Here is a 25,857-nt window from a genome sequence, read left to right as displayed (position 1 = left end):
TATTAACCCAAATAGTTTCCATCATTTTCTAGAACATTTTACAGCATTGTTGGCAACGCAGAGATATCATGTCGAAATAATTTGTATTGGTTGACCAGCGATCCACCCACCGCCCTCTTTTCGCACTGCTTCAACTTTGCGGAGGCTTGTGCTAGCCAAACCACAATGTATCCCAAACAACTCCTACAACAAGTGGCCAAAAAATGGCGTTTTCAGTCAATTCGTGCCGCAACTTTTAAACCGTTGGAACCGAAACCTTCAATTGGAATACGATGGAGCAGCATCACCATAAGCCTTTGAACGTGTTTGGACGAGTTCGCCAGCAGCAGGTTTCTTCACATAAACAATGAAAACAATGAATTTGGAAGAAGAAGAATTTTGAGCGTCCCACAATTAGCGTCGTCGTGCACTGACTAAAGCAATAATATTAAATGAATCACTGTGATTTTATGCAGAGCAAGGTCAAAATCGTCGAATTTAATCGTTAGGTACCCGGGTGTTTCCCATTTATTTATCATTTTTGCCTGTAGAAGTCGCTGGCCAAAATTTTTGCGACCCCCTAATAGAATTTTAACGTGGTTAAGAATATACGATGTTGAATGATTTTTGGGCGTATTTCTAGGCTACAAATGTGGAATTTGAATCTTCAACTTGTGAAATGTCACTGAGCCGAACAAATGCTCAAAGTCTCTCGCTAACACTTTTATGAATATTTGCTTAGGTTAGAGGTTTAAATTGTTCATTACAAGTACTTATGGCATTCTATTCCCAATAATAGGACAAATTTTTTTTACATTATCAACGTACTTGTGCGTTAAACTTTCCAGATTATTCCGATTTTTAAGTAACATTAATATACTAACTGGCCCATATAGGACTCCCTAATATCTAGTAAGATGAATCTAATGTATTTGTGTGAAATGCAACTTAGATGGAAGTGAATTTAAGCCAAGTCAACAGCAGATCGCGGCTCGACTGCGACAAAGCAAAATCACGATATGTTCAAAACTGAGAACTAATGATCATAAACTTCTTTTGCACAAACGTAGTTGTTGTTCAACCAAACACATAAGGAGCGGAGTTACCGATACGCCAATAATATTAACACTCGTTTTTTTTTTTGTTGTCGATATTTGTACGACGACAATCCGTTGAACATTGGTTGGTTAAACGATGTGCAATAAAAAAACAAATGAAATACAATCCAATAAACGGTGTATTACATTTGTCTGTACCCTCCGGTTAAGTTTGCTTGTGTTTCCTTTTTTGTTTACATAAGCAAGTTAAATAAATTCTAAACTTCCCGTTTGCTTAATTTAATTATGGCCTACAACTCGTATTAATTTTATGGCATGTAGCATGTATGGTATGTGTATATGTATAAAGGTACGGATGTTTATTGTACATCCAAAGATAAAAAGCGAATAATTAATACTTTTCCTTACACATTAGTCTCATAGGCTGTATAAAAAAAAATAAAAAAAAAATTATTTCAATTTTTTTCAGTCTGAGTGCCTCACTGATTCACACATTTACCCAAGTACGGGCGGCTGCTTTGCGGACGATACGCTACGTCTTGGCCACTACGGATGATATCAAAATATTTAATTCAATGCAATTACCATATTTGTTATGTCGATCCATTGATTTGATGTTGAAAAACGATGACGAGCGAGTACAGGCATTGAAATTGGTAAGCTCTTAACTCGCTTAAGGAAAAGACAAAAAAAATTTTTATTTATTTATTTTTTTTAAATGAAACATGTTGTACTCTCTGCTTTATTCCAGATACGCAAAATGCTGGCCATCTCAGCCATTGATATTAGTGCAGTAGTTGTGCGATGTTTAGTTTCGTTGGCGGATACTGGCATTGAAGAGAATGATAACTTATTAAGGGCCTGTCTGGCTACATTGTGTGAATTCGCTGTTCTAAATCCCTCATTGCTCATTTGTTGTGGTGGTGTAACATCCATAACACGAAACGTGCTCGAGTGTCATAATCCCCGTATAGCAGAAAGCTTAAGTGGCGTACTACTCTATCTATTGGAATGGCCACAAACACGTAATATATGCGGTGTACGCTTGGATTGTTTAGCGGCACCATATTGCGATTTTACCTATCGTTTAGGGATAATGGACAAAAATAAGTGAGTAATTAAAATTGGAAAGAAGAAAATCAAGCTGCAAGTATTCTTTAATGGAATTTCTCTTTGCATAGAGATGCACGGGAATTACGTTATACGAGTTGTCGTTTGGCTTTGTTATCGGTATTACGTAGCTGGATTGGGACCATTGAATTCTGTGATCCAAGCAAACAATCAGGTTTAAAAGCAATAGTCGATGCTTTATTTTTAAATCAAATTGAAGTGAGAGTAAGTTTCGCAGAGTGAAAATAATTAGGAAAATATTTCTCTCTTTTAAAACGATTTTATTTTATTTATTTATTTATTTATGTTTAATTGTTTGAGATAGAAAGCAATATTGGAATTGTTATATGAATTATTAAGTCTTCCACAACCTACTTGGACTGATGATTATTCAGTGGCCTTACAGGCCATTGATCCATCTGACTTTCAGGTAATTTTCTAAATGTTACCTAAAAAAAAAAAAACATATTATTTATTATAATATTAATATAATTAATATATCTGTTGACCGTTAGGACAATTGGCTTTTAAACAATGGTTTCGTAGCGGCAGAGGGGCGCAGTATATTGCCAAGTTTAGCTTCTCGAGCTCCAAACGTTTGTGAACAACAGTTAGCCTTGCAATTGTTTTGTTTCCTTGAAACTGGTCTCCTTAATGCCTTAGTAGAGGTTATTATAGCAGGCGAAGCAACTGTATCAGTGGCAGCCACAATATTAATAGGAAAAATTTTGCATTTGATGCACACGCACTTACCGCCTGACATTTGCAGTACCAGTCCAGCATTGCCTTTATTAATTTCGCATGGTGCCCGGGATAACCGTTATGCTAGTGCTGCCATTGCTACCCTACAGCATTACCAGAAAATGATGCGCAATCGGCCGGCTTCGAATAGTCTCTTTTTGGATAGCATTATACAAGAAGGCTGTAGGTATTTATAAAAACATTTTAAGGTAAATGCATTTCACAATTTTTAATTTTAAACCTTAGCCCTTGTACATACCCGCCTATTTAGACGTGAAATTAATGCTCAGGATTTATCATTGACGTTAAGTCAACAATCACCATCTACAGCGGCCGGCGGTCTTAACACGACCGTTATGTCATTAGAAAGGACTCATTTGGATTCGGTATCCTCAAGTGAGGAATCGAATTCGCAATCCTCGTCAGCGCGTCGTTCAAGTTTTCGTTTAAAATGCAAGTTTCTACCGTTTTTGGAAAATATTAAAGTAAATCGTTTAATTAAAGATTCGAAAGTTTTTCAAATGCCAGATAGTATGGGTTGGGATTGGGAAGTCATAAGCACTATCTTAAGGGTAAGTTTCTTTAATTAATTAAATAGGACAAATACATCTTTTCAAAAAAAAAAATTATTTTCATTATTTTTAGTCTAATCTAATACGTAAAATGGATGATACTATTGCAAAGTTCCTTAAAGCTCTTGTTGAATATTTCAAACCAAGTAATAATTTATTTTCTCATCAAGAACTAGTACCGGGACGTTCCTTGCCAACTTACGTAACAGTGGGTTTAGATTTAATTGATTGGCTTTTAGCAAGTCATTCGGTAAAATATTTTTTGCCATTTATTATAAATTAAAATTCTTATCTCTATTATAAAAATTGAATGCTTCATTAGTTGGAAAGCATGCGTTTATTAACGGACTTTTTTTCGGATGTCGCACAACATTTATTGGCTATAACGACATCAAATCGTGCACACGACTGCCTCTTTAGTCCGCAGCATGTTAACAACACTATGTGTCAGCAGTATTTTTTATATATTGGACGCATGTGCCGCGTGCAAAAGGGTATCAGTATTCTAACCAATACCGCCGTATTCGAACAGTAAGTATATATACCTATCCTTTTTTTTTTTTTTTAATTAAAATTTTAAAATAATTTTCATTAACTAATAAATAATTATCATTTTTCATGCAAATTAGCCTTGTTAATTTGGTACGAAATACCGACCACGTGTGTTATGTGAAATTAATAGTTTCGGGTTTAGATTATACAATGGATTCGGTTACACGTAAAGTTTTAGAAAACGCTTTAACGTCTGCCAAAGCCCGTAGCGGTCGATTATACGCCACGCAGTTTCTGATGGTTTTACTTAGAGCTCGAATTCCCAATTTTGAAGAATGGGGTATACCCATGATTATACAACAAACTAAGGATCCAGATCGCAGTGTGGTTTTAGCTGCCATGGAAGTTTTAGAGGAAGCTTGCCATGAAAAGGTAAATTTAATTCATTCTTCCATATTTATTACAAAATATGTGATAACTTTTCATAATTCTCTCTGTTAGTATTACTTAGAGGAAATTGTTAGTCTGTGGCCGAACTTGAAGCCGTTGGGTGATGTAGGGCGTTTGCTAATGGCTCGTTACTATTCAATTTCCCGTGGTTTGAATCAACTTAAAGCAAAAATCAAGGAAGAAATTGAGTACTGGAGAAACGGTTACAACAAAAGGCGAGCAGAGTGTCGTAATCAAGCTGCAACAATTACAGCTTTACCTTTTTTTTTTTATCTGCTTAAATGCTGTGATTTTTGTGGTGATTGCATTCCCTCTACAAATAGTCTTTAACTGGAAGTTTTTCTTTTCTCTTATATTTAGATATGTTTTGCTTGTTGATGCTGATACACATTCCAGTTTGACATTGCACGTGCGTAATGAAGATGGTTATTATAGCAGACGTAACTGTAATACTCGACCCGTTATTGTACCACCAAATATACCTCCTCATTTATATGGACAAATGGTTCAGACGACCCAGGGCACTACAGCTTTACGTAAATTTGGCGATTTACCTCAATTGATCGATATAATCGATCAGGCCAAATGTACGGATGAACGAGAATGTTTAGAATTGAAAGCGGCTATATGGGCTGTAGGTCATGCGTCAACTCATTCAAATGGTATCGAGTACTTTTTGGATACAGATCAAAGGTGAGTCCTTAACAAAAGTGATAATTATAACTGAGCTATACCCTTTAAGAAAAGTTGTCTATTTTGTTAACTCTTCGAGGCTTGCAGACTTCTCAAGCGTAAATCATGCTGCGGCATATGGAAATGGTTCTTCACGAATTTAAAAAAAAAAGAAATGTGGACTTTCGAAGTGACTGGTGCGATTTTTTGCAGGTCTTTAAATATGAAACATAAGCTGATGATCGAACCTACGCTAATTTCCGAATTGTTTCCTATTTGTTGTTTAGTCAAAGAAAGCAAAGAAAAAAAAAAAAAAAAGAAGAAACATTCTAGTCTGGGAAATGGTCCTTCCTTTCTATATCAAAGCTAGAAGCCTATTTTATGAATTCTTTAAAAAAGAAGACTGTATTTGAAATATTTCAAGCTAAGTTTGGGCTTATTTTATTATCACTATTACCTTTAGATAATTTTCACATTTTTCACTCACACCTCGTACAGCTTGCGATTTCTAAAATTTACAATTTATTTTCTTGATTATGTTTTAGAATATACGAGAAATTGATTATATTGGCCACTAATTGTGAAGTCTATTCTATACGAGCTACTTGCTTTAATGCGTTAGGACTTATCAGTTGCACTAATGCAGGTGCTAATGTATTATTTAAATTAAGTAAGTGGAACGTGGTTAAAAGTTTCGTAGAGCTTTGAATTATATGCATATATACATATATATATATATATATATATATATGTTTATAGATTGGCTTAGCGTGCGTCATGATCGTAATACTATTTGGCCAGTTCATCAACCTGAAGACTGGATAGCGGGTAATTTTACACCCGTTAGGCATCACTGCGTTGACATGCCCCCATATAATTACACGGGTATGCAAGATCAAATTGATAGTTCTTGTTATGTGGGTAGCAATTGGAATTTGCTGTTAAGCAGTAGCAGTACCGCACGTGATCCCATGACAGGCGAAGCCAGCGCTAGTTCTGAAGCTCAAGACGCTAATACAACCACGGATAGTATTAAGACGTCCGGAGAAGAGGTATGAGAATGAAAGATTTGTTTTGTTTAATACTTTTCAAAAATGCATCAATCTCGATATTGCTTAGATGTCTTTTAAGCAAGGCTCAGCTGGTGCAAGCGGTAGTGGTACTAATACTAGTGGCAGTATAATACCTGCCTCAGCAAAATCGAAGACTTTACCCGAGGGATCTTATCCGCGTCATGCAAAACATCAACGTTCCTTATCTGAATCAAAGACTACTGACGTTATAAGTTTAATAAGTGGATCCGGTGCTGCAACTGGAACTGCAGGTGGTATGATAACATCATTCAGTACGCACTATTCTTATCGTACGCGGTACAATTCCTATACTGATTCAAATACATCAGGAGTAAGCAGCTGTGAATCAGTTACTGGCAGAGCAGTAACTGTGGGGTAAATTTTGTTCTTTATTATGTCTCTTCTGTTTGGTATTTTTTTTTTTTTTTTTTTTTTTTGCAATTCCAGGGAACAACAAAAATTTCCTTTAACTCCAATACCAAGTATGTCGAATCTTCAAGAAATACCTTTAGGCCGATCGTCTTTGATGAAACGCAGAATTGGTCCGGCGGATGTTAAGGGTTACGCACAATTTCGGTCCTTACGCCGTCATTGTCGGCCGGTATTATCCGAATCGGCAGCTGAACTCTATGATATAGTCGATCGCATAGATTTATTATCGTTTGCTTCCTTTAGACCTCGTAAGTCATCGTTTGGAGACTCGCAAAGAAAAATGAAAGTCCGGAGTTTAGATCGTCAAACATCCCTGCGCATGTATGCGTAAGTAAACTTATGGACTTTTAAAAAACTTTTTAATACATATGTACGCTCTTCTAATATGTTCACAGACAATTCGATTCGGAAGAATTGCAAGTGCCATTACCAACATTAAATACTCCGAAATTTTTATCTCAAAATGATTCCAAAGGTCCTTGCTACGCTGGTACGGTATGATAAAGAATTTTGAAGAAACTTTTTTAAAGCTTTGCAAAATTTTAGGAATTAGTCTTCCGAAAAATATTTTGGATCTGTTTCCTCGTCGTAATCTCTCCCGTACTTACGTGTCACAGGACATACGGGATCAAGATCTAATAGATGTTAATCTGCTTACTGCCAAACAACAGTTCCTCAATGATTCTATCAACAATGAAGCTGGTGATGAATCGTCAGTTATATCGTCGCTCTCCGACGTTTCGTCAGTGAGTAAACGTTCTAAGTGGACTGGTGCTAAACATGGACGTAATAATTGTTTGCACTGTTCACGACTTAGACGTTCTTATAGGCAAAATAGTCAACGGTTGGTTGGTGATATCTCCGCTAATGCAGTTATCTGTGAGTTGAACGCAAATGCTTTTGTTGCGTTGACAAACACGGGTGCGCACGCTGCAGAGAGCATACCAAATAAAACAGAAAGTGGTATAAGCGTTGCTGTTGTCTGTAGCGGAAAAAATGCTTCCCATCCAATTCAATCAACTACGGTTTCATCGGTTCAATTATTTGACGTGGGACAATTTCAGTCGCCCGAAAGCATGCTGAGTGAGGAGAGTTTGCCGGACAAGTTAACTGCCAATATTTTGTATAATGTGCAACGTTTAGCTAATCCAGTGAGCGCGAAACAATCGAAAATGGCTTTACTAGAATTAAAACAAAAGCATCCCGCGTCTTTTCAAGACATTTGTCTTTATTCTGAAGTTTGCAAAACTCTTGGCCGTTGGAGTTATCGCATGAATGCGCGGAGATTTTTACAAGAACTCTTCCTAGACCTTGATTTTGAGTCATTTCACAATGAATCACTTGAGATAATAGCTAGAAAAGAAAAAGAATTCAAAAAAGAGGAGCAAAGAATAGTAGATTTAAGTGTAGAAGGTAGCAGCAGACATATTGTATCATGTGAAGTGCATAAAGCGACGGGATTGAATAAAAATGAAACTTCTTTAAGTGAATTAAATAGTAGCGGCGGTGCATGTAAAACAACTGCCAGAGAAGTACTACCGGGCATTAGTAGTAGTAACACCAATTCTTCATCCTCCTCTTCTAATTTTAGTAATCAGCCGTTAAAACCTCATTTGAAAAGTCAACCTCTGGCCAGTGTTTATGAAGCTAGCTGTGAAAATTTACATTCGGATCCATCGCCCCGTCTTAAGACAACAGCGAGTACTACTAGTGCCAAAGTCTTGCATTTATTGCCGAATTGTAAAAATTTCGCTGTGGCTCCGCCACCAGCAGCGCCGCCTCCCGTACACGAATTTAATAAAGAATTGCGAATTACCTCAGATGACGACGATGACGATACATCTGAAAATAGTGGACGGTTGCCTTTTCCTAATCGCTCAACAAAGTTTGAATGGGATGAGGTTGATGGATTAGATACAAATTCTTCATCAACGTTCAATCCCATCTCTGATGCACACTGCCAACCTGAGCTAAATAGTCCTTCATACACTAACTACTCTATTGCACAAACCACACCTCTGCTGCACACCACTTCCGGTGTTATTACTACTCCAATCGGCAGCAGTAATTGTAGCGATAAAACTACAACTAGTAATCATAGCAGCATATGCACCGTTAGCCAACATCCTATTAATAGCAAATTAAATTCCAGCACTTCATTCACATCACCACCTGGCAACAAACCCATCGAAAACGAAAACAAGAAATACACGAGAGGACGATTTTACACTTTAGAATTGGATTTGAGTTTTGCAAAGAATAAGTTTCCCATAACCCATCGTACACGTACAAATATTGGCATCGCGATAAATAGCGATAAACAATTAACTCATACCAGCACGAACGCCAATACTAATAACACTAACAACAATAATAAATTATCAAATTCACTAATCATAACGACAGCGGCGACATGTAAAAGTAACTCGCCCCTGAAAGTCACAAATCCACCTACTATTTTAAGGCAAGGTTCCTTTGGCACTACCATCAATTATCATCCGCTTACGTCTAGACAATCTTATACGGCAGGCATTACCCCCGTGACCAATGAAGTTATTGCTTCGTCTGAGGCAAGTTCAAACTTTCCGCTAACAATTACAAAAAGTTTAGCTGCATCTCTGGCGCAACCGATTGGCAAACTGTATTGTGAAAAACGTTTACAATCCTCAAAATCAGAAGTTATTTTAAATCAAGTACCCTCTGTGATTACGATAGCCTCATCATCATCATCATCGGTAACAACAACAACAAACAATCATACAACTTCTCTAACGCGAGTAACAGGTAATGCGATTAATAGTGGTATCGGTGGTGGTGATGTTGACAATGATAATCGCAACGACGTCACGGATATTCATAAGATTAATGTCACCACCACTACAACAATGACTACGACAACACCACCATCAAGTATTTTTGATGCGAGTAAGCAATCGTAAAAAATAATTGTAAAATATTTATTAAATATACCGCAAGCAAATAGAGAAAGAGAAAAAAACATTAAAAAAAAAAAAAATTGTTTTCTTTTCATTTTCGCTCAGCACTTAAGATCTAAGATCTGCAAAATGACCATGAAATTTATTGAATATTATAAGGGAAGCTCGTTGAAAGGATTCGCACAGACTACCGGATAGTTAATAATAGCTAGATGATGGCGTTTGTTCGAAGTTGTATCACTTAGCAAAGATTACTGTTAAGCAATTACTGTTCTGTTCGAAATAAAGAAGAATCTAGGTTACCTCTCTCTCTCTCTCTCTAGCAGTCATCTTATCTAGATCTAGATTGAGGTGACTTGCAGCATTTGTATTTATCTGGACGAATTGAAGGAATTTGAAAATTGGGAGAGTTCAGTTTTTTATAATCTGGTAAGATATGCCCTGCATTAAGATATGTCGAAGTTTAGAAGCCGATCTATTTCGTCATATGTGCAAAATCACTTGACTAACTGCCTAGTTAAGTAAATATTGAGTTTAAATATGCGGTGTTGAAGGCCAAGAGCTGTCTTTAGCATTAAGATATATACGAATTCACATAGCGCTTTCTTTGTTGATATGAATTCAGATCGCAAGAGTCTTCCGCATCGCTTAAAATCTTTGGTTTTGACCGGCTTTTCGGATTGCCGACCACATTTTCTGACTGGACAGTAAGTAACTCAACAAATACACTTAATTTGATATTATTTGCCAATGTTTGCTTGCTTTTGCTTTGGTCAAGCGCTCTTTTAGCGCTCAATTTACAGTACTGCGCAAGTTCGTGCTTTTTTTATTTGTGGAAGAAACTGTTATGAATGTAAGCTTAAAGGAGTGTAAAAAATTAATTTCGGACTAGAAAAACAATTTGCAAATCGAAATAAAGTGAAATGTGACTTAAAAAGGTAAATACTTATGAATGAATTCGCTGGCAGAATGTGAATAAAAGTGTGAAGCAGGCGGAAACGGTTACGCGTCAATAATACTATTGCAGGATGCAAACAATCAATGACCGTTTATGAGCACACACCCGTGCACACACACTCGCTGAACAACAAATGTCGACCGTTGTCTGGGCTAGACATCGACGTATTAGTTTATTCCTTCTGAGCGGGCACACAATTGCGAGTGTGAGCGCGAGCTCACGCTATTTATTGCCATTTTTCATTTCGTCGTTAGTTTTCCTTGAGTGTTTTGTGCAAGGCGTGCAATGCTTGTGTATGGCTGCGTGCAAAGCAACATGGTTTTAAATGAAGAAAAACAAAGGCACCAAGCAACACCAAATAGCAACTTCAAACACTTACTCTATCAGTCAATTTTTCTTTTCTTTTTTTCCATTTTTGTTTCTTGTTTTTTGTTTTTTGTTTTTTTTGCAAAATTTGTTATCGAACAACTGGGGGTGGAAGCGAAGAAAAGACAGAAAAAAACCCCGAAAAATGTAAGAGAAAAGGAAAATTTTTAATACGGAAAAACGGATTTTATGGAAGTAATGAAATGAAGTGTTTAAGAAAAGGATGCGTTTTTTTTTTTGTTCAAAAAAGGAAATGCTCGTGAATTCCATTGTGTAGTGTTTTGATTTGTATATAAGTGAGGGCTGCGTAAAATGAAAAATGTTTATTGCCTGGTTTAATGGTTTAAGTAATCGCAGTCTGGTGATTACCATACTGATTTGTATGTCTTTAATCTATGTGTCCTACACTTTTAATTCTTGCCTCTTAACCAGCATTAATCGCAGTTTTAAAAGGGTAAAAAAAACAAAAATTTATATCTCTCCTCAATGAATGTTAAGGAAAAATAATATTATATCTCTCTTCTTCATTTTTTAAAAAGAATGCTTCGCGTCAATTGTTAATATCTACAAATCTATTGGAAGTCGTTGCAAATGTTACAATAACTCCCTATGCAAACAATAATAATAATAGCTTCATCAATACAAATTCCCATATTGGTGTACACATTGTGCCTCTAAGCTCGATGAATAGCACAAATAACAGTGCCACCACAATTAGTAATAGTAGTAACAATTCCACCAGTATTAATTCAATTACTACTATTAGTGCTCATGTATTGGAAGCTTTTGCTAAATATCGTTTATTGCGTCAACCGGGCTCTCGGCCGTCACGTCATTTACCTGACACTTTAATAATAGGCGTAAAAAAGAGCGGTACGAGAGCGTTATTAGAATTTATACGCTTACACCCGGATGTACGGGCCGCCGGCTGTGAGGTGCATTTTTTCGATCGTCATTATCAACGAGGATTACATTGGTATCGTCATCATATGCCTTATACGATTGAGGGACAAATTACTATGGAAAAGACACCCAGCTATTTTGTAACCAAAGATGTACCACATCGAGTGCATAAAATGAACGCTAGCACAAAGTGAGTAAAAAAGAAGTTTACAACAGTAGTTCATTTGACAGAAATTCCGAAATTTTATAAAAACATTGATATTATTTTAAATTTATTTTGATATTATTTTTTTTTTTTTTTTTTTTTTTTTTTTTTTTTTAATAAAGTTATGTAAGAATTTTGAGAAAATTTCCCTTCAAAAAGTTTATAAAAATCCTCTTAAAGAAATATCGCAATGAAGCTCGCAGCATTACCTAATAACGACACGACAATTTAAGGGTGACGCCAACAATTGTATCAACGCTTCTCTAACAATTCTATAGCGTTCTTATGGAACGATTAGTTCAGTTCTACAAAATACTCTTCAATTTCGGCGATCATCCCTTTATTGGAGTCATATCTCTTTAAGCAGAGCATTCTTTTGAGATTCGCGATCAGGCAATAAGCGTCGGGAGGTAAACCTGGAGAATACTGTAGGATGTGAAAACAATTCGAACTTCAATTCATGCAATTTCTTCACTATAGCCAACGATTTGCAACACGGGTGTAGTGTCTTGATGAAATGGATTTTTTTGTCTTCTTGATTTGGAATCATTGTTTTCATAATCGTAATAATTCAAACGCACTAATAATGCTTTGCTTTTCACGTTGGCATTTATGCCTTTTTGAATTATCTTATTAACAAATTGGTCAAGCATTTTGTTGTATCAAATCACTCAATAAGTCTCCGGTCTAACTTCTCGGTTTTTTTGCAATTTTGTTATTCAAACGCCCTTATAATGCTGCAAAATAATTACTCTTTGATTCGTGAGTGCAACAATGATGCCATATTTCCTCCCTTGTTATGTATCGCATGAAAAAATCTCTCTCTACTCTTTTTGATCAAAAGTGAGCAAACGCGATACCCGCTTCGAGCAGATGTTTCTCATGGTTACTGACTTTTGATATCTTTAGGGTGTGAGTTACCTCACGTAAATTTATTTTTGAATTTTCCACATTTTGCTCAATGTTTTTTCGACTAACTGCCATATTCGGACGACAAGGGCCTTCAGCACCATCGATGTGTATATGGGTTGTTTAACATTCGCAAGATAGCCACAAACTCATTTTTTCGCGCAGACAAGAGCCGCAACAACTTATTTCAAGTCAGTCCTAATTATTAACGATAGGTTTTCTTATTAAAGCGCAACGTTTAGTCAACGTACGAAATTCGGAATTTTCGATTGTTTTGGAAATTATTGAAGCAGTGCAGCACTAAAGCAACTGACATTTGTAAACTAATGATCGCTATGCCAGGAAATTTTAAAACATCTCATTTGAATGTTCGTACTTTAAATCGTTTTATATATATATAAAATTTTTATGTTTACCCCGCTAACTAAACGACGCATATGCATATATAGGACATGTGCGCATGCCCAGAGTGATCGAAGAAGAACTATATATTTGTAATTGGAAATAAAAGCAAAATGATGTAAGACATCGACATGATTTTTTTTTATTTTAGATATTGTGAATTACCTCGTGTCTGCATTTTTGTAAAAATTCCCATAACACAAATAATTTTCATTTTGAATTCGTAGAGTGTTTGCGGTCATTGAAGTAAATCAATTACTTATATACCAATGACCAATATATAGTCTTAGAAAAAGGACAAGTTTTTTATAACAATATTTTTAGGATAAAAGGAAAGATGATAGAATAATAATATTTGGCGAAATTATTACAGATAAATTTGAGTGCATTAGAAAAAAAAAATGATTACTGAAATATATTAAAAAAAGTGATAATACCGGAGGCGTCCTCACAAGCCATTGTCAATTAAAGGAAATTGGTCCGAATTTCACTTAAAAAAATGAAAAAAAAAAATCATTTAATCTGTATGTCTATAGCCATCAAAATACGTACGCCACCTTACAAATACTGATTTTCAATCAAATGTGTTCAATTTTAAATCAAGTTCAATTTTTGACCAAAAAATACCCTTTTATTATTAAAAAATGCCTACGTATTTCTTGAGAGGAGGTTATTTTAAAGATATTGTAAAAAATCAGATGAGAACAATGAAAATTTTTCGAATTATGCTTTTTACGGTCTTCAGAAATCGTCTTGCGAGATGAACGTATTAAAATTTCAAATTCACGCATATTTTCAAAACATCAATCGAATCAGTCATGTTTGACTATTTAGTGGAAGGAGTTTAAGAAAGGAATGGCTTTTTGAATAATTTACAATGGCTTTACCCGTTAGCATAATCGCAAAGAAAAAAATTCCCGTGGAATTATACCATGCTATCATGATCTTGGTGGCCAGTTTAAAATAGCATTTCCGTAGATTATGCGATCGTGTTGAAGTCTCACATCGTCCAGGTCGAAATCGAGGCTGATTTTTCGAGAGAAATCGTTACTTAAAATTTTAATCGCGTGCTTCTTGAAACTATGTCTTTCTAGGTGACGACCATGAATCGGTTGGCTTCAAATACCACGTATACGATTTATAATAAGAATTTCAATTGAAACGCGTAGTAAGAGAGAATTTTTCTTCAAATATACATTTGCTTGGCTAAGCGAATATATTGATGATATTGAGAGAAGTTTTCATTTTTCTTGCAGACTATTGGTGGTTGTTCGTGATCCTGTTACGCGAGCGATATCCGATTATACTCAAGCAGCCAGTAAGAAATCTGATATGAAACATTTTGAAGAGTTGGCTTTTGTGAACGGTTCGTATGCTGTCGTGGATACCAATTGGGGTCCTGTGAAAATTGGAGTTTATGCACGTTACCTAGAGAAGTGGTTGCAATATTTCCCACTATCACAATTGCTTTTTATTAGCGGCGAGCGTTTGATTATGGATCCCGCCTACGAAATCGGAAGAGTGCAAGATTTTTTGGGCCTTAAAAGGGTTGTGACTGAAAAACATTTCTATTTTAATGCAACTAAAGGATTTCCATGTTTATTGAAATCAGAGGCACGCTCAACACCGCATTGTTTGGGCAAAACGAAAGGTCGCAATCATCCACATATTGATATAGCTGCCATCGAAAGACTGCGTGAATTCTATAGACCTTTTAATAGTAGATTTTATCAAATGACTGGCATCAATTTTGCTTGGCCATAAGCTTAAGGTAATAAGGAACGAGGAATTATATATTATATAAAATAAAATATGAGTTAGTGATATTTAAGAAAAAATTTAATATTATTAAAGTTATTTGTTATCTTAAACGCGAAGGTATTGTAGACTGTTTAATAGATTATCTTACAAAGCAAAACGCACAAATACTCTTTATGGAATTATGTTAAGAAGAAGGAAAGCGCATTTTACTTACATGTGAATTAATTGTATTTTACAAATATATATACATGCGTACACGATGCCACTACACTTATACAAATTAGACTTTTTTAAAAAGTCATAGCTTTCTCTAATAGCGAAAACTGGTTCCTTAACTCTACAACTCTTAAAAGCCAATGAAAATTTAATATAAAATTGTAGCTGCTCTTTCCCAAGCTTTTAAAGTTATTAATTAATTAGCGGTTTAGCGAATTCGGAGAAAATGATAGTTGCAATATTAATTAAAGCAGAGCTTAAATGCAACAAACCATCTCTATTATGGAAAATGAAAAAATCTTCCAGCAAGTGTAACAAACATGAAAAGCATTTAATAGAAAATATTTTCCTAGAATTACAAGAAAAACAAAAATATATATATATAAAAAATAAAAAAAGAAACAACTAACTCTCTTGCTTGCTTCTTTTCTATTTTCATAGAGACTCTCACATATGTCCTTAGCATATCTTTAATTATATTTAATTAAGTACTTACAATATATCTGCAATTACAAGCAATATTTAGCTTAAAACAAAAAAAAAAAAAAAATTTATATAAATGAATTTTATGCATTTTCCTACTTCTCAGTCCTTTTTGTATAGATTGTCTTACTATTATATACCGATACATATATATATATGTATATATATATGGATTATATACATACAACATTTAGTAACCAATAGAATAAGAAATTATTATTAATAATTAATTATATATATATATTATATATATATATATCATATTATAGCGAAAGAATACATCAAAATTTATATACAAATATTAATGAAAAAAAGTTTTCCAATTGATTTTCTTGTCTTGCGAAGTAACTTCATATCTCATACATACATATCATATTCAAATTATGCAATCGAGTAAATTTTGCCCTACAACTCGTATTGAGGCCATATTGCATTGCAATATCAATGATCAATGATCATTTCGATATCAAGCAAGCAATACCTGCTGTAAATTATTGCATGTTTTTGCCTATTGTGGGCGCATCACATTCATTTTCAGGCAGAATTTTTTTACACTTCGCGTGGTCGATGACGAAAATTGCCGTCTAAAATTTTTACAATGTTTGTGGGTCTGTATGTGTAAGTGCGTGTGAACGAGTCATCTCATCTCACCAGTCAATGTTAAAGAAATCGATCGGACCAACATCAGCTTTTTCCTCGTTGTCCCCTGGTTCATTCTGAACGGTCAAATGAGCAGTCATTGAGACAATTTCGCAGGCAACCTGCGCAGCTGCTGGCGTTACGAGAACAAAATAAGCATTCAATCGTTTACTACTAACACGGTGTCGGAAGAAATATTGAATTTTACGAGCTGCAATAACTTGAAGCGCAATATCACTCACAAATTGAGAGCTGGTTTTACCCCGCTCCCGTTGTACAAAATATAGCATTCTATTTGTATGTATTTTTTCGACTCTTGCTCTCGAAGATTTGTCGATAACACAACCCGTTCCTTCTTGCTATAAAGCCTGTTTACTGCTCGCAAGGCTATTATTTAACTCTTTTTTTTTTTTCTTTCAAAATTATATAAAATTTATTCGATTATATACGTCATGCTCGTAAAAGATATACTGTGCGAAATTCAAAAATTCAATGAACTTTCCTTTTTAAAGAAACAAAAAACTAGGCTAACTTGACAACTTAAAAAGAAAATCAAGGACTAATTGAGCTACCATATCACACATGTACAGGCAGCAACCAATTTCAATTTCAATTTGTTGGATTTATTTGTATAACTAATACATTTAAAGAAAATACCGCACTCTTCAGATTTTGCACAAACAGTAAGAGTCAAGTACGACTATATACGTGTAGGTGAACTTGATCTTTCTACGCAAGGTAAAGAAAGGACAGACAATGGGAAATATGTGCAACTATTTCTTTTTCGCCCTTCCTTTCTTTAGTTGTTCACTCCTGAATTTGATCGCGTATGACGAATTGTTTTTAATACCCATTTAATTAACAACAGAATGTATCAAAATATTATCTTATCTTGGTAATTGGAAGAAAATGTTAACAGTTGAAAAGTGCATCCCCTCCAATTAGATATCAATCAACTGAATTTGTTGTTATTAGTTGCTTGCATGTATTTCGATCATTTTTCACTTCGAAAAGACATTCATTGAGAAAAATTGGTACAACATACTAACCGAAATATCTTCCATCATTTTCTACAACTCCTTCTCATCTTTCTGCGGCAACATATGGCGATGCTACGCTTAAAGAACGATATTGGCTTGGCAGCGATCCAATCATCGATCCATTTTCGCAATTCTTCAGCACTTCGAAACCACATCCAAGGTAAGGCATGCTGCATCGATTTGAATATCTGGTGAGTACGCTGGGTGCAGCACAACTATCCTTGACAACTCTTGCAACAGGTGGTTGAGCGTTGTCATTCAAGAGTATGACTTTAAGTCTGTTTTGCAACAACACATCGTTTAATTAGTTCAATTAACATCTGTTTTATTCGATTTTAGCAGCTCGTAGCAGCTGATCCCACTACATGCACAACAAAACTTTATAACCACGAATATTCTGTTCCGATGTGGATGTGAATGCCGCTCCAAGACTAACCCATCACGGTGTCGAAACGTCTCGAAAAGCCATTTTCATTCCTTTTGGATAGTTCCCATTCGTTAACTGCTAAGCTGGTCGAAAGTTTTTTAAGAGTTTGAGCTGGGTTTTCCTCCAATGAGTCTTGCAGTTCATTGTCTTCGAACTTTTTTGCTTCTCCAGTCCGAACCACTAACTTTAAATGTTGGGTTATGTTGGAACAACATCACCACAACCTTCTAAAAGTGTTTAATGGGTTTCGGCAGCAGAGTTCTTCAAATCAAACAACAAAAGCAATGAATGTTAAAAATGCAATTTGGAGCATTCCATGATTAGCGTCTGATACAGCTCAACAATACTAAAAAGAAAACTGTTATTTTATGTAGAGAAATGTCAAAATCATCGCATTTAACAATTTGTTTGCATTACTTTATCATCTTTATGGCCAGTAGATGTCGCTGGTTAAAATACATGCAAGCGCCTATTTCCTGCAATTACTCGCGTTTAATTTGTTCGCGCCTCGCGAAGACTATATGCATTGGTACTTTGCGTTGCTCTATTACTTTCACCAATAGATGTCGCTAATCAAAATACATGCAAGCACCTATTATTTATAGCGATTCTCTGGTAAAAATCATTTAAAATAATAAAAAAAAAGAAAAAATCTTGATAAAAATAGTTCCTCTACACTTAAAGTGAATAAAGTGAATCATTACGTTGTACATTTCTAAGTAAATCTTTATATTAAAAATTTATGAGTGACTTTTATTGTTAGATCTTAAAATAATTTAGATGCGTATTAAAGTCTTTTGATACTTTGAAGTGCCATGTACGGATTTTGCGATCTTTTAAGTGAGTTACTTAATGTTCGCGTAATTAAAAAAAATAAATATATATATATATATTTTTTATTACAAATTTTTTATTCAAGTTTTAAGCTGTTTATTTGTCAGTGGCTTCAATTACGGTTATTATTGTAAATATGTGGATATTTATGATAATCTGTGGAATCATTGGTACGCTATATGCGGCTGTTCAACATTATTAATTGTGGCTACTGGCTGGTGCCTGCGTCATTATAAGAAACGTCAATTCCTTTATGAAAATTTTTATATAATATTCTACGGCTTAATAACTAACGTGATATGCTCTTGTTTCATGCTGAATAATGATATGGGTGAGTATGTATTAATCCTTAAATATATATTGTTGCCAATTGTTTGCATTTTAGTTCAATTTGAAAAAATCAAACAAAATTGAAATGTAGACAATTGGCAACAGTATGCATTTGAGGATCAAAATGAAAAAGCAAATCTGCTTTTACGATATTTTCTACTTAAATTGATCTCCCATTTTCAGATACGGCTTTCTATTTCGGTTTTACAGCTATGGCTGCAATATATTTACCATGTTTTAGTTACATTTACTTGCGTTGCGATCCGCAAGGTTTAAGACCGTTCAGCTTGGCTTTGGGTAATACCTCCTATTATTTTGGCTTGACATTGGGCTTTGCTTTATATAATGAATTCGAAGCCAAATTATGCGGTTGGATGCTTTTAGCTCTTAACGCTTTAATGATTCTATTGCTGATAATCAATGAGTGTTTACATTATCATAATTATCAGAATTATAAGATATCCTGCGATTTAGTTTATAATCTATTAAATGACGAAAAGCTTTTATATATCAGCAATAGATCAGTGAAAGCTTTATTTATCGGCCGCGACGATTATGTATTCAAGCGTAATACTCAATATCTGGTAGTTGCTATAGCGTTCATTATATTGTTGGAAAAATCATCATTGCATTCGTATACATATTTCCAGTTAACCTGGTCGTCAACATATGCTTACTTGCATTCACAATATTGGTGTTTACCGTTTTTATGTTACACGACAGGATGCTTGATAGGTGCTGCTCTTATGTTACGTTATAAGCCAAAATTGATTTACCTTCAATTTGCCATTATCAAAATCACGCTCACATCGGCCGTACTTTTAGTTTATAATGATTATTTACTGGAGAAATGTTTCCTCTTCCTATGCCTATATTACTTAAGTATGGGAGTTTACTCTAGTGTAGGCCTACAAATGCTAATAGAATCTTGTCCATTTCTTTACACCGAATTGGCCTTAGCTATTTCATATTCATTGGAAATCGGAGCAACGGAAGCTTTCAAATATGAAACAAGACTTGAAGACATTTATACGATTTTATTAAGTATAGGTTTGTCGACAATTTGTTTAACCTTAATTTGTGCTATACTGGTGTTAGTATTTTTACCTAACTCTAAAGGTTTAATTGAAATGCGCAATAATTTATTGGGCATTTATCGACAACCGGTTAAGAGCTATACAAATAAATTGCATAGCAATAATTATTTTTTACAATTAGAGGCACCAGTCACTTCCGAAGTGATCATAGATAATAATCGCGTTTTTCATCAATATCCTCCGAATGAACGGGACAAACAAATTATGAAATATTAATAAAGTTTTTTCTCTTTCGGTCGTTTTTTTCTTTTTTGATTTTTTTTTTTTTTTTGTATTATTATCATTATAATAATTTATACAGAGCAAAGATGAGCATAAGTAATAAAGACTATCGGCTCATTTTTTTTTTTTTTTTTTTTTAGTATTTATTTATATTACAAGTGTAATAATTATTTAATAAAATTTTATAATGAAGAAAAAAAAAAAGAAATGAAAAGAGATTTTTAATCAAGCAACAGGATATGGTTAACACATTAGATTGCTTTTCTATACCAAAGATGCGTAAGCTATAATTTGCATTATTTTTATTTTAAATAAAAGTCAAAAAAAAAAAAAAAAGAAAAATTCAAAAATACAAAAATCAATTCGTAGAACTTTATATAAATATATGAAGTGCTATTATTAAGTCGTCCACTAAGCAATTCTATCCATAACCACATGTGTTACTAATAAGACATACCCTGAAAGAGAGAAAGGCAGAAAATCGCTTGTAAGACTTATCATGTAATTGAACTCTTTTTCATTGATCACTAAAAGATTACAAGCTTATTAAATTGATCGTAACAGTTGTCACATGTAAAAAATCCAAAAAATATTTCGCATTAACTTCGTTTTTTACTATTCCTACTACTATTGCGTTTCTGTGCTGAAAAATAGATAAGATCGCTACATTTTAATTGAAACCAAAAAAGTTCTTTTGAAGCGTTCAAGTATGTATATTTACATTGTGCATAAGTTGTTTTCGAAAAATGCCATCGTCATGATAACCTTGTAACGAATTAATTGAAGAATTGCTTTATAAGTAGTTTAGCGTGACCAGGTAAGGCGTGTCCAGTATTCGCTTCAAATTGATTCATACATAGATAAATATTTGCAACAAAAAGAAAATAATGTCTTTTTTTCATATTATCTTATCAGTTTTATCAGAAGAGCCGTGACTGCGAAAAAAGCACTTTAGATATTCTCTCTCAGTTTGATTTAAAACTTTAGAATATGAATATTCAATTAAAAATTCATTGCACCATTATTTCGAGAGTGCATACAATTTTCAAAATTTATCATAAAAACGAATTTATGTATTGAACAATGACGGACATTTGCCAAAATTTTCTTTACAAATTATTTTTATATGCTCCTTGCATCCTGGGTAAATATATGCGATGTTCTTCTCTTTGTTTTTCCAGTTCCACCTTTGTAAGCTTTTAATTCATTTAATCGCAAAAAAAGCCTATGTTTTAGTTTTTTACCTAGTGTACGCTAGTGTACGTACGGCTATACGATATCTGCGTTTGTGGCTGCACGTAATCTTAACATCACCTCAATTGGCTACGGACCAATTTTTGGACTATTTATCTCATTTATTACAAGCAACTCTGTGCTTTGTCTTTTAACGGGGAATTTAGCGACGGCTTTGTTTAATTTGGGAATAAAAATTATGGTGGTCTACTTTATGAAAGCAAGTGGACATCAGGTTCAAAGGGTTGAACTTTTTTCTGCGACTTATCGGAAAGACATGATAGAATACATAGCACAATGCATGTCGGCTTCTTATGTTGTTATGTTAGTCACGAACTCCTGAATAGCGACGGGCAGAACCTATTCGATTCAACCTAAATGCTTATGTGTAATTCTGTAAAAACCAGTATACCTTTTTGGCTAATTATTTTATGCTTCGGTATAAATTATTCAAATTTACAAATCATTTTGGTAGAGGTAGCGCATTTTCGTTACAACGAATTAGTCATTTATGCATCATATGCTTTAAAATTATTAGCGACTGGTATGATTTATTATTATTTTGTTTCGAATCAGAAAAATTCATATTTTTATTCTACGGATATTAGCACATTAATGTCTCAGGGTTTTGTTTTCATCATAATTGTTTCATTATTGGCATTGGTCGTAGGCATGAAAGTGCCAAGAACGTATCGTATCTATATTTCAAAAACATCAAATCGAACAATTGAATGTTGGATGTTTAAACGACGCCACCATACCTACTATAAGCAATTAGTTGTTAATAATTGTGTTTTTAACTAAAAAGAATATAATAACGAAAATATATGAATATTTTATTACTGTCTAATCTGTCGATCCTGAAGACAATAACAGCGACGATTTGTAGGTTACGTTATTTTTCATTTATAGATTTGTCAATAAGCTTAATTGTTCTAGCAAATTCTTAAAAGTGGACATTTCACCTTGCTGTGATGTATCTAACATTTTTTGCATCCATTGTGATGCTTTGGCTTCTAATCAAGACAGATTTTGATTGATATTTCCAGGATTCATTAAATAAAATAAGCAAAAAGCCATTTCTAGAGAATGCTTTCATTTCGATATTCCTGTCTGTGTCGGGTGCATAGTCGACAGGTTAACTGTAAACCTATAAGTATATCGATGACATGATCTATATGGCATAAAGAATCGAACTTTAATAAAAAAATTCTGTCATTTTGAATCTTTTTATTTTTATATTTAAAGAAGTGACCACTCCTCAATTATTATGACAAGCTAGTAATTTATAGGTGAGCGCTGACATTAAGTGATATATTAAAAAAAAAAAAAATGTAAAGATTGAATGAAGCAGCAATAAGTTTGGATGCGTTAAGTATATTAAGAAACATGGTACTGATACGAGTATATTAAGAAACTGAAATGAAGGGATATAAACGCAAACACTCGACTACTCTTTACTGGTACATTTTGATTTACTGTTTGCTTTGTTTTGTGGATGTGGAAATGATCTAATGGTTTTACTTCTTGGCTAGTTTCTCTTCCAATTTTTGTATTTTTTAGCTCAATATTTGTTTGTTTAGTTTCACTTATATTTGGCTTAATTGTAATTTTATGGACTTTTTTAATTGAGAGCAACATTTACGTCTGGCTAATGTGGTCGATATAATCTATTCCATAAGTTTGAATGTTTAGTAAAAAATATGCTTAAAAATTTATATTCGTGTATAGAACCTCCTTGATATGTGCGTTAAATTAAAATGTAAAATTTTGCTCCTTTTCTTAAAGAGAGTATTTGAACATTGATGACATTACATATAATGTTACATATAATGCGCCCGTTTTGCTCGCTGCAAGTCTTCTTGGAGCATTTTTCCATTGTAAAAGTAGAATTTTTGATGATGAGTTGATTTGGAAAACATTTCCTACCTTTTCAGTGGTATGATGCCGTGGCATGGTTTGTATATAATGCATATGCTTACGATTATCTCGTTATAATTAAAATTCTAACCGGCGTTAAGCGGTCCCAATAAAGGAAACTCTCTTCTAAAGGTATAACTTCGGCGTTATCTACTTGAAAACGAAGATTTCCTAAAAATAAATATATAAATATATATATATATAAAACATTTTTTAAAAGAATCCCTTTGTAATGTTGTTCACCTAATTTGTTAAGAAAACCATTCAAAGTTGCTTGATTTCTAACAGTAGCAGCCAGAAACATTTTTACTTTATTCTGTTTTAAATTAAACACGTAATCAATGGCGTGTAATAAATCATCAAAAACACTGCTGTCATACACAACATCCGCAGCTAAAAGTATATCTGGCAGCATTGTTTTCACTTCTTTCACACAATTTATCTCTTTCCAGTCTACCAAACAACATTCCAAAATATGATCATTCATAAGCCATTTGTTATCTATTGTTTCTTCTATGTGTAGAAAGTTACGTTTAATATTTTCTTCTATAAGCTTTAGGCACGATAAGCTGCCGTCAGTTAATAAAAGATGTTTTGGCTCACATAATCTATAAATTATCAAACCACACAGGCCGGCACCAGATCCCAATTCTAAAATCCGTCGATTCCAAAGTATTGCTTTGTGGTGTAGAAAATAGTCCGTTAAGGCCAATGCTGCTTGCCAGCTACATAGTCCCGTAGTACCATCGGCCACAAAACTTTTTGATTCTTTTAAACTGAAATGGACTTTCTCGCTCAGTACATAATGTTTAAAAGCAAATTTCTCTGACGGCTGACTAACAATTTTTCGTTGCGCTTCGCAAAAGCTTTCATAGATCGAATCATGTATCTCAGAGCAGTCTTGCTCTAAATAAGCAATCAGTTTCTTCAGGAAATTTAATTGATATTGTAATTTAATAGGCATTTCTCGATTCAGGTGGCATTTATACGTGTAATCTATTAGCATGTTTTGCTGATCCCAATTTAAATGTTTAGGAAAATTCTGCAAGTAAGATTTTATTATATGATTTTGTATAGATTTTGCATGTTATTAAATATTATACCTGCCATTGAATACATTGTACAGGATAACAACATAAAAATTGTTTTTGCACTTGCTCTAAAAATATTTGGAAATTACTTTCACTTAAATTGGACATATTTGTTTTTTTGCTTCTTCTTCTGCAATTCGGCAAACCAATAATAAATTTCTTTCGTTGTTGTAACAGTTTATTTCTTATTTTTTCCAAGTCAATTTTTAAAGGAAATTTTTTAATTTAGAAAAATAAATTTATGGTGATTTTAAAGATGACTCAAAATAATGATTACATCAAATTGGAATGTGACGTCAAGTGCGAAAGGAAGTCCTCATCGGAGAATCCTTGTCAAGAAAAAGAAATTTATCAAAGCTCGACGGCACGTACATCGTTTTTTGTGTTCTTGAACGAGTATCGGCAAAAGTTGAAACAGCAGTGTAAAAAATTGCGGCCACCTGTCATATGCCGCAGGGTTGGTAAAAGATGGCGTGGAATGTCGGATTGTGAGAAGCAGCCGTATATTATATGGGCTAGAAACAATAGAGAAAACGCGCGATGTGCGTCGAAGCCAAAAACTCAAGACTGCAAACGTGATAACTGGGCAACAATGTTTCTAAGGAAACGATGTTGTCCATAAAAAGTGACAAGATGATCAAGCGTGCTCCGGAGATGCTCGTACTAGATGCAGAGAGACGTGAAGAGGCGCGATTTTTTTTATTGCCATATTTAATTTATAATAATTTTTCTTTTCATTGCAGGGATGTCTTTTTCCGTATAAATTATTACAAATAGCCTGTGAATATGAACGTAATAAACAAAAATTTACTGAATTTTTACGCAGCGGTTCGCCACGTAACTAACAGCAAACTTAAAGAGATGAGAAGGCTTCATGTGTCTGCTTTATCTGCATTTAAGGCATTCATAGCAAATGGTTAGTTGAAGTAGAACGTAATTTTTGATGTGATAAGTAGAAAAAGCATCAAATGATTAAATTCATGAATATGGTGAGGGTTTAGAAATATAAGGTTAGCTTGTTGCTCACACCGAATGAGGTAAGCAAATAGGAATTTATAATTTTGTAAGTAAGTTTTACTTCATTACTTTATATAATAGTTGGGTCATTGATGTTAATAGTTTTTTCGATCGACATTAATATGTATGATCATACCAAAACATGATCTATAGAAATAATTACAAACTTTTATAAGAATATAAGAAGGATACGAACACTATAATCGGGCAAGACCGGCCATTGGATAGCTTATACCTACATCAAATCGCTTAGTGCAGTTATTCTTTCGTTTTAGTTATAATAGGCTAA

The 25,857-nt window shown here is 34.1% G+C and overlaps 4 protein-coding genes across 4 annotated transcripts in view; 3 read left to right on the top strand and 1 right to left on the bottom strand.

The window, feature by feature from the left end:
• LOC119637484 (rapamycin-insensitive companion of mTOR) overlaps positions 1-9,556 on the top strand; it is a 62,149-nt gene extending 52,593 nt beyond the window's left edge. The window contains exons 3-19 of the mRNA XM_038033508.1: positions 1,507-1,693; positions 1,789-2,147; positions 2,219-2,372; positions 2,473-2,577; positions 2,663-3,071; positions 3,135-3,460; positions 3,534-3,710; positions 3,783-3,991; positions 4,090-4,384; positions 4,454-4,617; positions 4,763-5,095; positions 5,620-5,744; positions 5,834-6,126; positions 6,194-6,522; positions 6,595-6,906; positions 6,975-7,069; positions 7,126-9,556. Coding sequence (XP_037889436.1) covers positions 1,507-1,693; positions 1,789-2,147; positions 2,219-2,372; positions 2,473-2,577; positions 2,663-3,071; positions 3,135-3,460; positions 3,534-3,710; positions 3,783-3,991; positions 4,090-4,384; positions 4,454-4,617; positions 4,763-5,095; positions 5,620-5,744; positions 5,834-6,126; positions 6,194-6,522; positions 6,595-6,906; positions 6,975-7,069; positions 7,126-9,518 — 6,265 coding nt within the window. The 3' untranslated portion in view covers positions 9,519-9,556. The remainder of the gene's footprint in view (positions 1-1,506; positions 1,694-1,788; positions 2,148-2,218; positions 2,373-2,472; positions 2,578-2,662; positions 3,072-3,134; positions 3,461-3,533; positions 3,711-3,782; positions 3,992-4,089; positions 4,385-4,453; positions 4,618-4,762; positions 5,096-5,619; positions 5,745-5,833; positions 6,127-6,193; positions 6,523-6,594; positions 6,907-6,974; positions 7,070-7,125) is intronic.
• Positions 9,557-10,059: 503 nt separating this feature from the next.
• Positions 10,060-15,715, top strand: LOC119637336 (heparan sulfate glucosamine 3-O-sulfotransferase 6). Its single transcript, XM_038033305.1, has 3 exons — positions 10,060-11,293; positions 11,379-11,932; positions 14,515-15,715. The coding sequence occupies exons 1-3, from the start codon at positions 11,159-11,161 to the stop codon at positions 15,020-15,022; spliced, it is 1,197 nt and encodes a 398-aa protein (XP_037889233.1). The 5' UTR covers positions 10,060-11,158; the 3' UTR covers positions 15,023-15,715.
• Positions 15,716-18,639: 2,924 nt separating this feature from the next.
• On the top strand, positions 18,640-20,349 carry LOC119637436. The gene is made up of 3 exons (XM_038033455.1): positions 18,640-18,664; positions 18,744-18,989; positions 19,172-20,349. The coding sequence occupies exons 1-3, from the start codon at positions 18,640-18,642 to the stop codon at positions 20,299-20,301; spliced, it is 1,401 nt and encodes a 466-aa protein (XP_037889383.1). The 3' UTR covers positions 20,302-20,349.
• A 314-nt stretch (positions 20,350-20,663) lies between these two features.
• LOC119637461 (protein-lysine N-methyltransferase EEF2KMT) lies at positions 20,664-24,667 on the bottom strand. The gene is made up of 3 exons (XM_038033482.1): positions 24,564-24,667; positions 23,704-24,502; positions 20,664-23,631 (listed from the first exon to the last, which is right to left on the bottom strand). Exons 1-3 carry the CDS (start codon positions 24,657-24,659, stop codon positions 23,525-23,527), a joined length of 1,002 nt encoding a protein of 333 aa, XP_037889410.1. The 5' UTR covers positions 24,660-24,667; the 3' UTR covers positions 20,664-23,524.
• Between the last annotated feature and the right edge of the window lie 1,190 nt (positions 24,668-25,857).

The sequence above is a fragment of the Glossina fuscipes genome, unplaced genomic scaffold, assembly GCF_014805625.2.
Source record: "Glossina fuscipes isolate IAEA_lab_2018 unplaced genomic scaffold, Yale_Gfus_2 59, whole genome shotgun sequence".
NCBI lineage: Eukaryota > Metazoa > Arthropoda > Insecta > Diptera > Glossinidae > Glossina > Glossina fuscipes.
The sequence above is the reverse complement of the archived record's forward strand: the minus strand, read 5'-3'. Positions and strand labels throughout refer to the sequence as shown.